General features: G+C 37.0%; 1 protein-coding gene across 1 annotated transcript; it reads left to right on the top strand.

Moving 5' to 3' along the window:
- The first annotated feature begins 1,081 nt into the window (after positions 1–1,081).
- LOC141620064 (uncharacterized) lies at positions 1,082–1,660 on the top strand. The gene has a single exon (XM_074437032.1). It carries the CDS (start codon positions 1,082–1,084, stop codon positions 1,658–1,660), a length of 579 nt encoding a protein of 192 aa, XP_074293133.1.
- Positions 1,661–13,972: the final 12,312 nt, after the last annotated feature.

Genomic DNA, 13,972 nt, shown 5'->3' with positions numbered 1-13,972 from the left:
AGTGTAGTATGAGTCGGTCTAGTATTCACATGCTAGGACTATGTGTTGTTATATTGTTGTTCATATGATAAGCACGATTGTCTAGCATCTATATGCTAAGGCATTGTGTGATTCGTATTCATATTCTTATGTTTACATGTTATATTAATTATGACATTTCGTGGGTCGGAGAACTCGGAGTTACTCCCCACTTGATCGTGGCTTTCGTATTTGTATAAAATGCGAATGACAGGTACGTGATGCATATATGGGGTACATGGACGAGCTAGCGAGCAAAGTAACCTTGGAACCTAGATTGGCTTTATTTTATTGTGACCCTTAAACACTTTTTATGTCACATACATTTTAGGGACATGTGTCTCCCTCTTTACATTTGGTTGTATAACTTTGCTATTCGCGACTTTAGCAATGGTTATGTTGCGAAACTTCTATTTAGACCTTGTATGTTTTGACACCTTCCAATTTGGATATCTTTATAACAGGTTCAGGTTTTTAAAAATTACAGGTTTTTACCCAAATGAACCTATTACAAACATATCCATGCTGTTTTATTCTAGAATTACGTGTTTACTTTTCCGCGATAAGTGAGGGTGTCACACAGGCAGTACGTTTAACAAGAACAGACTGCAAGATTTTAATTGATAAAATAGTTTGCAGAATCTGAGGAATTGGAGCTAGAAAGTTAAGCTATGCTGGCAAACTGGTTCTTATTAATTCTGTTTTTAACACGCTGCATAACTACCGGGCTTCAATCTTTCTGATACCTAGAGGAGTTATAAGTAGGATTGAAATGATCTACATGAATTTCTTATGGACTGGAGATGCTGAATATCATAGAGTTCCTCTTGTTGCATGGCAGAAAGTATGTTGCAGCAAGAAGGAACGTGGATTAGGTGTGAAAGATGCTAGGGTGTGGAACATTGCAACTGTGGGTAAACTTGTAAATTGGATCTATACAAAGGCTGATCGCCTTTGGGTGCTCTGGATAGATCATGTGTATATGAAAGGGGCAGACTGGCATAGGTATCAACCTCCTCCAGATTCAAACTGGAACTAGAGGAATATCTGTAAAGTTAGGACAATGTTAGCTTCTGGTTTTCAAGGCACTCAGCGGCTAGCAAATCCTAATGGATATTCTGTTACTTCTGGATATCAGTGGATGCAGGGTACACACCCCCCTGTCCACTGGTTCAAGGATGTTTGGGATGGCTGGGCTATTCCTAAGCATTCACTCATAGGTTGGCTTATCAAACATGAAGCTTTGAACACAAGAGCAAAACTGTATTCCTTGGGCCTGTGTGATACTAACAGGTATGTTCTTTGTGAGAGGGAGGAAGAAGAGCATGGGCATCTGTTTGGGAGCTGTGAATATAGTTCCAGGGTTGTTGCCCTATTGGAGGACTGGTTACATGTTACTTTGGGTACTGCCACTGGTACATCCAAGATCCAAAAGAAAGTTTATAGATTGATCAGACTGGCATGTTGGTATGCAGTCTGGATGGAGAGAAACAAGTGTCACATTGAGCTTAAACTGAGAAGACCTGGTCCTGTTGCAGAAGAGATCAAATCCATAGTGAAGTCAAGATTGCTGCAAGTTAACACTCGTCCTATTCTAGTAGGAGATAGAGCTTGGCTTGAAAGTTTGGGACTTAGTATTTGATTGTATTTTCATTTTTCCTAGAATTGTTGCCAAAGAGTGGACTAAAATGATGTAATATCTTTTGCTTGTTTATTAATCAAAGCTCACATTTTACCAAAAAAAAAAGAAAAAATTCAAATTCACTATTTTTACAAAATTTAAGCGACGGGATTAAAAACCGTCATTTTCAGACAAAATACAAAATAGTGAAATTCAAATTCACTATTTTCACAAAATTCAAACGACGGAATTAATAACCGTCATTTTCAGACAAAATACAAAATAGTGAAATTAAAATTCACTATTTTCACAAAGTTCAAATGACAGAATTAAAAACCGTCATTTTCAGAAAATATACAAAATAGTGAAATTCAAATTCACTATCTTCACAAAATTCAAACGACGGAATTAAAAACCGTCATTTTTCAGACAAAATACAAAATAGTGAAATTCAAATTCATTATTTTCACAAAATTCAAACGACAGGATTAAAAACCGTCATTTAGACAAAATAGAAAATAGTGAAATTCAAATTCACTATTTTCACAAAATTCAAACGACGGAATTAAAAATCGTCAATTTTCAAAAAACAACAACGAACGAAATAACAAGATTCAAAAATTCGTTACTTCCCCACAAATTCAAACGACGGAATTAAAAACCGTCCTCTTCGAACAAAAACCGAGTAATGAAGTCCAAACTCACTATTTTTCACGAATTTTAAATCACAAGATGACGGAATTAAAAACCATTATCATCCCAAACAAACAGCAAATGGCGGAGTTCCCATCCGATAATCCCAAACAACGGCAGTAAAAACCGTTACCTCTCTTCGGAATTCGAAGTTACGAATGATGATAATGGAGACCGCCATCCATGGGAGTCACGCATAAACTACAAAAAGCCTATCTCTTTCTGGCGCCGCAAGCATCCAATATGAGCACCGAAATTCCCCGACAGGATATTGGAAACCTCCCCACGGAGCCCACTAACTCAACAACCTCTCGAAATAAGCCCGTCCAACGCGGCTATTTTCCACAGTCGATCATTCGACCTTCAACATGGCTGTCGAACCTCAAAACGCGCCTTCAACATGGCTGGCGAGCCTCAAAATGCGCCTTCAACATGGCTGGCGAGCCTCAAAACGTGCCTTTAACACGGCCGACGAGCCTAAAAATGCACATTCAACACGGTTGGCGAGCCTTTGCGCGCAAATAAGAAATAATTCAAGGACTTATCCCGAAGATGCCTGAGGTATGACTCCTTCCCATGGCTGGCGAGCCTTTGTACGTAATCTAACGGACTTTAAACGACCCACATGGACGACAGACTCTAAACTGTTCCCAACGGCAGGTCCTTGGCCCGAATTCTTTCGAACCGCCTCGACGTCGCTTCGGTCTCCGGGTTGTAATCTCCGATTGACCTTGGGCTATACTTTTACTTTCGCCCTATCCAAGCCTCTGTCAAAGTGAGGGCTCTGTAAATACCCAGTATCTGTTGAATCCCCAAAAAACACCCGATGATTATCGGACTACAACATGCTAAGGAATCGCTATGTTTAATCGACAGTTTGTATAACTATACGTCGGAAAACTCAAAACGATTTCGAAAACAAAACATTTTTAAAACTTTTAAGAAGTACCTTGAGTGTTTTTGCATGACGACGGGTCGCAATTACACTAACTAGAGTCAAAACCGACACCGGACCAAAAACCGAAAAAAATTCAAATCCCGACTCCAACAACGAGTCAAACACAAAAAAAAAACATAACAAAGCTTCCATGTTAAGCATACACGGTATACTTGATGGTCAAGTACAACAATCATGCCATCTAAAACCTAGGATAGAACAAATCATGATTTCAAATGCGTGATAGTGAAAAGATAGCTCGAAGACCCGCGAAATGGCTCGCGCCTCTTCGAGTAGCCCATGCGGCCACGTCACTCAAAACGCACACAACCACTCAATCCTCTATAAATACCCTTCAAATGCCACTATTTGAAGGTACGCGAGCGTCCGCCCCCTTATTTCTCCCTTAAAATTCTAGACTCGACTTCTCAAGTCACAAACCGACACGTATTTTCGACCTACCGATCGAAAATACAAGCCATACACATTGTTTGGTACCGTCATCGTGCATTAAATCACTTGACCGACCATTTCGACCAACTACACAATCTCTAAACAAAACAACACTCTTTACATTGCTAAAACGGTTTTCAACCGAGTTTTCCGACCTAACATGTTTTTACGCTTCCGTCGACTTCTCGCCAACGACCTAGCATGTAAGTATGAGGGTGTAATTAATCCCCTTCTTTCATATCTTTTTATCTGTTTTTATGACCTTAACATGCTAAAACGTGCATAACATGGTCCAAATACGGATCGAATGAGCCAAAACTGAGTTTTGACCTGAAACAGAAGCCCCTAGTCATAACTAGGTGGCTCGTGCCTATATATGTTCTCCAGGTCAGAACTCAAACATGTTTGAGTTCATTATTTCCATTTTCATTTCATTTTACAATCACTTTTTACCTTTTCAAATCATTTTTATGATAAATATTTTTAACCATAAAACATGTCCACCCTTTGGTCCTTATAACATGACAGTTTAATCCGTGTTTCGATGATGATATTTGGTTAATTACATTTGAAAAGGTAGTTTAAAACCTTTTATTCATTTGTTTACTTTTCAAAAACAACCATATTAGTCATACATGCATAATCATCCTTGGTTCCAGATACCATGTCGGTTTAAATCTGAGTACGATGATGGACATTGACTAATTACAAAATAATGAACTTAACACAATTAGTTCATAATAAATATTTTTCAAAACTATTCATGTCAAGCTTGCAAAACCGAACCCGACATCAAATATTGTCAATACAATGATGATTATTCAAGTTCCGTTCTTCATATTAGCACAAAAGCAGTCTAAATGACCTTTTCAACAAAGATGGATTCAAATACCCTTTACAAACCATTTCATAAACATTTTCAACAACGAGGAGACACCCCTTTGGGTTGTCTACTGCGTCACACCTAAACAGGCCCACTGGTTTCAAGTTTTCAAACCTGGACAGGTCCCTTTGTATTGCACTAAGGCTCGCGCCTCAATAGGCTGCTTGCATGCAGGTCCTGCTTCATTTTCAGCACTTGTCTAGGACGATCTCGACTTCGGTTAATCCGAATATAGGACGGATCATATTGAAAATGTCCATATTTTACTTTGTATTTACAAAACGCCTTTCTAAGACAAATGGATCACGTTATACACAATAAACCTAACTCGGTAAATGGATGTGAAGAGTCTATCGATCCGAAATACTCAAGAGGAGGGGGGGGGGGGTGAATTAAGTATTAAAACTTTTTCCCACTTTTTTGAATGTCCGTATGAGCGTGACTTAATAATTAATTACTTAAATTTTATTAATTAAACTTTAACTAATCAACGAAACAAAGATAAAACGTAAAGAAAGGAACAACAGAAAACAAGTGACACACGTGATTTTGAAGTGGTTCAGTTTCACAAGTTGACACCTACGTCCACTATTCTCGATTAATAATATTAGTACCTTTCTACAGATTACAAAATTACTAACCAGTACAACTAACTCTAGTTGTAACTCAATTGAGTACCGTTAAATACTCGATTTTTGTCTAACTTTCGTTAATAAGAAAGCACTTGATTGTTCTTCTAAGTGTTCACACGAATGAAGGAGTAAGAAACAATATTTAAGTACTATTATCTAACAACGTAATCTTATGGAATAATAAGAAAATTGAAGCACGACTTTTCATAAAGATTTTCGAATTGCAAAAACAAATAAATTACTTGATTAAGAATTTTACTCGATTTGTTTGCAAAGGAATTTTAATATCGCGTAAAGTTGTTTTTGAAATAAGGAGGCACGTGTGTATATATAGTAGATGAGATAACTAGGGTTTGATCGAAAAACCCTAATAGTGCCGTGAGGCATGATGAATTGTTTCATAAGAAATAAATCTTATCTTTTTTACTTTAATCCACAAAATATTTCTATTAAGTAAAATAGGATAAATCCAAATAATTGTTTAAGATATAAGAATATCTTATGACAATCTATTCTAGATGTAACCAAGTAGATTACTTGTGCAATGAGTATACTCGATATGAGAGACGTCTTATAAGCCTAACTCATACGAAACCCTACTCGAAATAAGGAGTGTGGATTTAAGGTTTATGTTTGGATAATTTTAGCAAACCCTTGGTAGCATGACGACTCATAAGTCGTTTTACTAACCAATAGGGTACATGTAAATTATTCAACCTAATTGAACCCGTATCTCATCTCAATCATACACACACATATTTTCAAAAATATATTAATGATTTGAGCTTTCGAAAATTGATTTTAAAACCTTAAAATCGTGCCTTCAAAATGCAACCTAAAGTTATAGAATAAGTGACTATAACATTAAGCTTGGTAAGTAAAGTTATAGGTGAAATAGCTATAACTTTACCTTCCCAATATTACTTCCAAAGATACCGGTATTAGATGATGTCCTATACTAGCTAATCTTCCTGGAGATCTTTAGTAGTAGGATCATCTCTTCATCTTGATCATAAGTTCTTCATCTTGAGCTTCTTATAGACTTGATCATGCCTTTTGCTTGAGTGATCATCATACTTGTGATTGAAGTAGTCACAATGATGCTTTAAGAATCTTCAACGTTATAGCTCAAGCAGCTATAACATTACTTCAATAATGCTTCACAAATCTTCAAAGTTATAGCTGTTGGAGTAGTGTCCTCCTCAATAGTGTCTCTACATAATAAATCTTGTAAAAGGAATATCAAGGAAATAACATTTTATTTGTCAACCGATTAACGTAAATCGGTAACGCTCGGCTGACTGGAGTTTGACGTTACTGTCATATGATGGCGGTGATCAGTTGATCCCTCGACGTCACACCTATAGGATGGAGCCCAAATGAAAATCTAATTATTTGGATAATTAGTTCCTTGAAATATATATATATATATATATATATATATATATATATATATATATATATATATATATATATATATATATATATATATATATTGACTAATGGTTAGTCAAGTGAGTTGTAAAGTATATTTATTATCATATTATGAGATAATTAAGTAATAAATATTATATCTTATTAATGTGATTAAATGAGATAAAAATTTAGCAATTAATAGTTAATAGACTAAATTAGTATTATTTACTGATAAAGTATTAGTTTTAATACGATGAGTTTATTAAGTTTGAGGCGGAGGTTATTAGCTAATTAAACTTACAAGAGGTTGTAAAATTAGCTAATAGAGTTTTATGGGACACATTTTATATTGATAAAATGGTCTAATATTACTTAATAGTTGGGTGAACATCATTATTTGTTAATTTATATTATTTAAGTGTTAAATAATTAAATTAATATTTAATTATATAATATAATTAAATATACGACTTATAAGCATTTGTGAGACAAATGTCGAAATTCGAAATGGACCCGAAAGTCCACATGAGTGCCGCCACTTGCATGATGATAGTCATCACATGTATTTTGGTATCGCCCACTAACAAATGTCCCTCATTTGTTTACATTTGAGGACTATATATACCCCATTACCTTGATCTTTTTGTGAGTTAGAAAATAAGAAAAAAAAATTGCCTTATTCTCCTTGATGTGGCTGATTTTTCTAGCCAAAGAACAATAGTTGTTCTTCATCTTCTCTTCTTATTTTTACACATAAAACTCATCCAAAACTCAGATAAATAGTAAGACATCAATTATTATTATTGTAATAATAATTTGTAATATTATTTTAAGGTAATATTTTAAATAATTTTAATATATTCTCACATGAATGGATTACTTACAATAAGTAAAAATTAAAAAATAAATTTGATTAATTTTGCATGATTATTGTTTTTTTAATAGTTAAATATTAATAAAATATGATTATATTGGTTAAAAATTGTTAAAATGTAATTTTTGACATGAGAAATTTATCTAAGGTTACTTACATGTAGTATACATTGGATGTAAACTTAGAAAACTAATTTGATTAATTTTTGTATGTTTATTGGTTTTTATGCGATAAAATCGATAATATGTAACCATAATTTTCTCAAATTTTAATCGAAATGTTTTTGGTAAAACTTTTACATTTTTAGGTTCTGGAAAATGTTCCAGAATATTAAAAAATCTCATTTGATGATTTTTCCGATTTTTATGTTTAATTTATAATTATATTGTAAAAGTTCCGAAAACCGTGTTTATAATTGTTTATTTGATACAAAATACATTTTTAGACAAAAGTTTTGAAATTTTGAGTTCCTGTAAATGTTCCAGTATAAAAAAAATTTTTACTTTTACAATTTTTACAATTTTGTTTATTTATTTGGATTTATTTCATAAAAGTTATGATTAAATAAGTTTTAATTTGCAATTTTTCATAAAAGGTTATGAAATCGTCAAGAAATTAGTGAAGACTAATTTTTGAGTCTCAAAAAAGTTGGGATGTTATCTTGTGCTTAAATTTGATTTAAGTATTAATTTGTGATTTTTAATGGTTAAAAATCGCTTAATTAACCAAAATTACGAGCATTTTTAGGGCATGTTTAAATATGATTATATTTTGCATTTTATTTAAATGAATGTTATTTAATTTTATGTAATTTATTATTGTAATTTGTCTAGTATGGCCTTAGTTAGAAATCGGTATTACCCGAAATGTATTGGAATATCGGTTTGGTTTGTAGTTAAATGCGATCTCGTATCGCCGTCTTGTAATATTAATATATTTATTTTATTTTAATTTTAAAAATGTATAATAGGTATTGCTATGTAATTCATTTTTTATATATACTTGTAATTATTTATTACGAAGACCGGCGGAATCCTAAAGACGGAGCCTTTCGGAAAGGAGTTCCAATGAAGACTGGAGTTTCTAAAAGACCAAGCTATATTGGAAGGTGTTCCAATGAAGTTCAAGAGACCAAAGAGTTGGTTTCCGAAGTTGTAATAGTTAATTAGATTAACTAGTTTAGAAGGCCATACTAGAAATTGTCTTATACATGTATTTTATTTATGCGTTCATGCCAAATCGCCATTACATGCATTTTATTCGTTTTTACGACTGTTGTCAATTAAAATTATCGAGAATTCGCCGATTTAGTTCACTTAAAGGGAATTGATAATAAATCGACAAGATCTCTCACATTGTTTAAATATTGAGACTAGCCCTTCCAATTAGTAACACCTATGAGTCCCTTCTTCATTAGGGGGCAGGTACGGCTCACCGTGGTGTTCCCTTTTTACGTCGGGTAAGTAGGGTAATAAACGTTATTCAAGTAAAAGTTGGTTGGACTCAAAGGAATTACAGGATTGGTATGTGTAACACCCCCATACACCAAGGTGTCTTACCAAGACCACCTAATGCATGGAAATGCTACCATCTCAGTTACCCGAGGCAATGTATATCAAATACACCATAAAGAAACGTACTTAATTAAGTAATGAGTTAAAGTGATTACAATTCCAAACCCAAACTGTAAAGTAAATACAAGTGTTCCCAAAAACCAATCAACTGAAAAGAAAACTAAGCTCAAGACACAGCGGAAGACTATAAAGATATGTGATGACTCCATCCCAGCTATCCCTCGCGCAAGCCATCTCATACCTGCTCAATAACTGCTCACCATCCCCGAATGGATCACCACAATTTTCAAAACATTTAAAACGGGGTCAGTTACTGATTACATACACAAGATACACAAGATACACAATATACAAACAACACACAACTCCAAACTCCATAATATCTCCACACACCTGACTACACACTAAAGTGTGTAGTCCTGCCAGAATACCCATAGCAACAGATATTCCACGCCGCCAGTGGGGGACCGCAGCCGTACCCAACAAATCCTCGCTCATCTATTCCGAGTGATAACCCATGTTCCTTAATGTGCACATCCTCTCCTGTGGCGGGTTCCATAGAGGGCGAATCAAGGGCGTGAAGCCACTCCCGCAAGTGACTCCACTCAGCCGAGGACATGCCTCGCGAACCACAGACAAACACAACACAACCAATTATACAACAACAACACCAATACAATTCCAATACGATAAAGATCAACAATAAACACAACCATCACCAACACCAATGTAATCAATAACCGAGTAGGGAAACCCTACCTGCAATAGCAAATCACCACGATCGTCACAAAGCAGCTATTCAAAATTGCTCCTCTACGAAACCACCTCCTATAATCACATAATCATACAATCACTATCTAATACAACATCATACTCCCAAAACCCCCAAATTACCCAATTAGGGTTTAAACAAACTCAACGAAACAATATAAAAACTATACAAGGATCTTACCCACGACACGACAAACTCAACGGCGTAAAGAACACGACGATCCGACGATCCTAGCCTTTGGGATCTGATAGCAACGCGAAGATGAAAGTAACGTAACTTGCTTTTTCTTTTGAGAGGTTTTAGAAAAGATAAAAGTGATGAAGAAACTGACGAACAACTTTAAATATCAATCACACATTACTAACAAAACCCGGCTAAACAACCCACATAACCGACTTACTCGATCGAGTACCCATCAGCAGAACACTGTTTCGTAAACCAACCTTACTTACTCGACAGAGTAAGCCCCACTCGATAGAGTACTCAAAGGCATAGCACACCGTAATATTACAGTCTTCCCTCCTTAAAAAGAACTTCGTCCCTGAAGTTCAACCCACACTCAAAAACAAAACATGCTAACTCAAACGTGACACAACAACGCAACTCACAACTCAAAACAAAACTCCCAACCACAACTCAAACCAACTGTACCAAAACTAACATAAACCATACCAAAACCTTATGCGATCACCTCTTATCCCCCTAAAAGAAACATGGTTACGTCCCCGTAACCACACATACCCGATAAAAAAGAGACGGATACCGCTCCCTCATAGCCTCTTCCGCTTCCCAAGTAGCTTTCTCAACCTCATGATTAGACCATAAGACCTTAAGCAACACCGTTTCCCTGGACCTAGTTTTCCGAACCTTGCGATCAAGAATCTGTTTTGGCACCTCAAGATAAGACAAGGACTCATCCAACTCTATGTTCTCTACCTTTTGCACATGGGAGGGATCACTCACATACTTCCGTAACTGAGACACATGGAATACATTATGCACACGATCCAAAGACGCTGGTAATGCTAACCGGTAAACAACCTCTCTCCCATAATCCAAAATCTCATATGGTCCGATGAATTTCTGACTCAGCTTCCCTTTCTTACCAAACCTCATAATCCCACGCATAGGAGACATCTTCAGAAGAACCTTGTCCCCAACCTGAAACTCTATGTCACGGCGATGTAGGTATGCATAACTCTTTTGTCGATCCTGGGCCGCTTTCACTTTTGCCTAATCACCTTAACTTGTTCTATCATCTCCTGTACCATCTGTGGTCCTAAAACCACTGCCTCAGCTCTATCATCCCAGCAAATCGAACTCCTACACCTCCTCTCATACAAAGCCTCAAACGGTTCCAACCCAATACTCGTGTTATAGATGTTGTTATTAGAAAACTCAATCAAACCTATCCTCCCAGCTACCACCAAAATCCATCACACAAGCTCTCAACATATCCTCCAAGGTCTTGATAGTCCTCTCTGTCTTCCCATATGTTACAGGATGAAAAGCAGTACTCATCTTTAAGGTAGTTCCCATTAAATCCTACAACTCTTACCAAAACCGTGATATGAATCTCGCATCTCGATCCGACACTATATCCTTAGGCACACCATGTAACCGAACCACGTGCTTTCTATAACCCAAAGCTAGCTGCATCTTGGTCCAAGTATCCTTAATCGGAACAAAGTGAGCAGACTTAATCAAACGGTTAACTATTACCCATATCATGTTGTTACCTTGCTGGCTCCTCGGTAAACCCATTATAAAGTCCATAGAGATAGATTCCCATTTCCACTCAGGTACCTCAAGAGCCTGAATCTTACCTTGTGGTCGTCATTGTTTTCCCTTAACTCTCTGACATGTCAAACATCGAGCCACAAACTCAGCTGTTTCCCTCTTCATCCCAAGCCACCAAAAAGTCTTCTTCAAATCTTTATACAACTTGTCACTGCCTGGATGTACTGAATACGGTGTGCAATAAGCCTCTGACATGATTATCTTTTTCAACTCCTCATCATTAGGAACACACCATCTCCCATCAAACCGAACACTCCCATCTGCATGAATAGAGAATTGAGACACTGTCCCTTTCTCTACTCCAGCTCTCCACTCCATAATCTTAGGATCAAGAGTCTGCTTCATGCGAATATCATCATAAAGGTCTGGCTTCACTGTCAAATAACTTCTAGCATCCCCTTTTTGTATCACGTGTATCCCCATCTTCCTCACCTCATCTCTCAACCTCATCAGTGACCTAGCTGTGCATAGAGAATGCACACTCTTTCTGCTCAACGCATCAGCAACCACGTTTGCTTTCCCTTTATGGTATATGATATCCATGTCATAGTCCCCTATCAGCTTCATCCATCTCCTCTGTCTCATGTTTAGCTCCTTTTGAGTAAAGATATACTTGAGACTCTTGTGATCTGAAAACACTTTAAAGGTTGCTCGATAAAGATAATGCCTCCAAATCTTAAGAGCAAACACAACTACACCCAACTCTAGATCATGTGTCGGGTAGTTCTCCTAAAAAAGATTCAATTGCCTAGAAGCATAGGCAATTACTTTTCCATTCTGCATCAACACACATCCTAATCCATTCTTCGAAGCATCTGTATATACCTCCAAGTTCTCACACCCTTCAGGTAAAGCTAAGACTGGAGCTGTGGTCAAACGCTCCTTTAATGTTTGAAACGCCGTCTCACAACTTTCATCCCAACGAAACCTGTTCTCTTTCCTCATCAACGCTGTCATAGGTCTGGCGATATGTGAAAAGTCTTTCACGAACTGACGATAGTACCCTGCCGAACCCAAGAAACTCCTGATCTTTGCCACGTTCTTTGGTGCTTCCCACTTAGACACTGCCTCTATCTTTGTCGGATCCACAGCTACACCATCCTTGGAAATCACATGCCCTAGAAAGGCAACTTCCTCGAGCCAGAACTCACACTTAGACAACTTTGCAAAGAACTGGTTGTCACGCAAAGTCTGCAACACCAACCTCAAGTGCTCCTCATTCTCCTCCTTAGTCTTGGAATAGACTAAGATATCATCTATGAACACCACCACAAACCGATCCAAAAACTGTTTGAAGACCTGGTTCATCAAATCCATAAATAATGCTGGTGCATTAGATAACCCAAACGGAATCACCACGTACTCATAGCGATCATACCTCGATGTAAAAGCTGTCTTTGATATATCCTCATCCTGAATCCTCATCTGATGGTAACCTAATCTCAAATAAATCTTGGAAAAGACTCCTGCCTCGCTCACCTGGTCAAACAGATCATCTATCCTTGGCAAAGGATACTTGTTCTTCACTTTAACCCTATTCAGCTCTCTGTAGTCGATGCACAACCTCAAACTCCCATCTTTCTTCTTGACAAATAGAATTGGTGCTCCCCATGGCGATACAGAGGTCTAATATATCCCTTATCAATCAAATCATCCAGCTGTTTCTTCAGCTCCTCCAACTCCTTAGGACCCATGCGGTAATGGGCCTTAGAGATTGGTCTCGTCCCTGGCTTCAGATCCGCATTGAAATCTATCTCTCTCTTTGGTGGTACACCTAGTATCTCCTCCGGAAAAACATCTGGAAACTCCCCCACCACTGGTATCTCATCAGCTGTCAAACTCACCTTACTATGATCTCTCACATGGCATAGAATCAAAGGACACCTCTTCCTCATATAAGACTTCAATGTCACCGCTGCAATCACTTTGATTTTGGGTTTGACAACAAACCCAAGATAAGACACACTAACTACCTTAGGACCTCTCAAAGAGACTCTCTTTTGGTGACAATCTGTTCTAGCCTTGTACTTACCCAGCCAATCCATACCAACTATCATCTCAAAACCATCCATAGAAAATTCTAACAAATCCACTGGAAGATCAACCTGCCCAACTATCATAGATACACCCTGATACTGTCGTTTCGTACCAAAAATAAAATACCTAAGTACTACTAACAGAAGTCAGCGGTAAGTAGGGCCGATCTCCACAGGGAGGCGGTTTACTATCTACTTGTCTATCCTATCTGTCTAATGTCACTATTTGGGGGTTTTGATTGTTGAACTAAACTAATGAAGCT

The sequence above is a fragment of the Silene latifolia genome, chromosome X, assembly GCF_048544455.1.
Source record: "Silene latifolia isolate original U9 population chromosome X, ASM4854445v1, whole genome shotgun sequence".
NCBI lineage: Eukaryota > Viridiplantae > Streptophyta > Magnoliopsida > Caryophyllales > Caryophyllaceae > Silene > Silene latifolia.
Note: the sequence above shows the minus strand (reverse complement) of the source record. Positions and strands in the feature narration are given on the sequence as shown.

Coding starts and splice junctions, on each gene's coding strand:
- LOC141620064 (XM_074437032.1), top strand. CDS start 1,082: ATGTTAGCTTCTGGTTTTCAAGGCACTCAGCGGCTAGCAAATCCTAAT.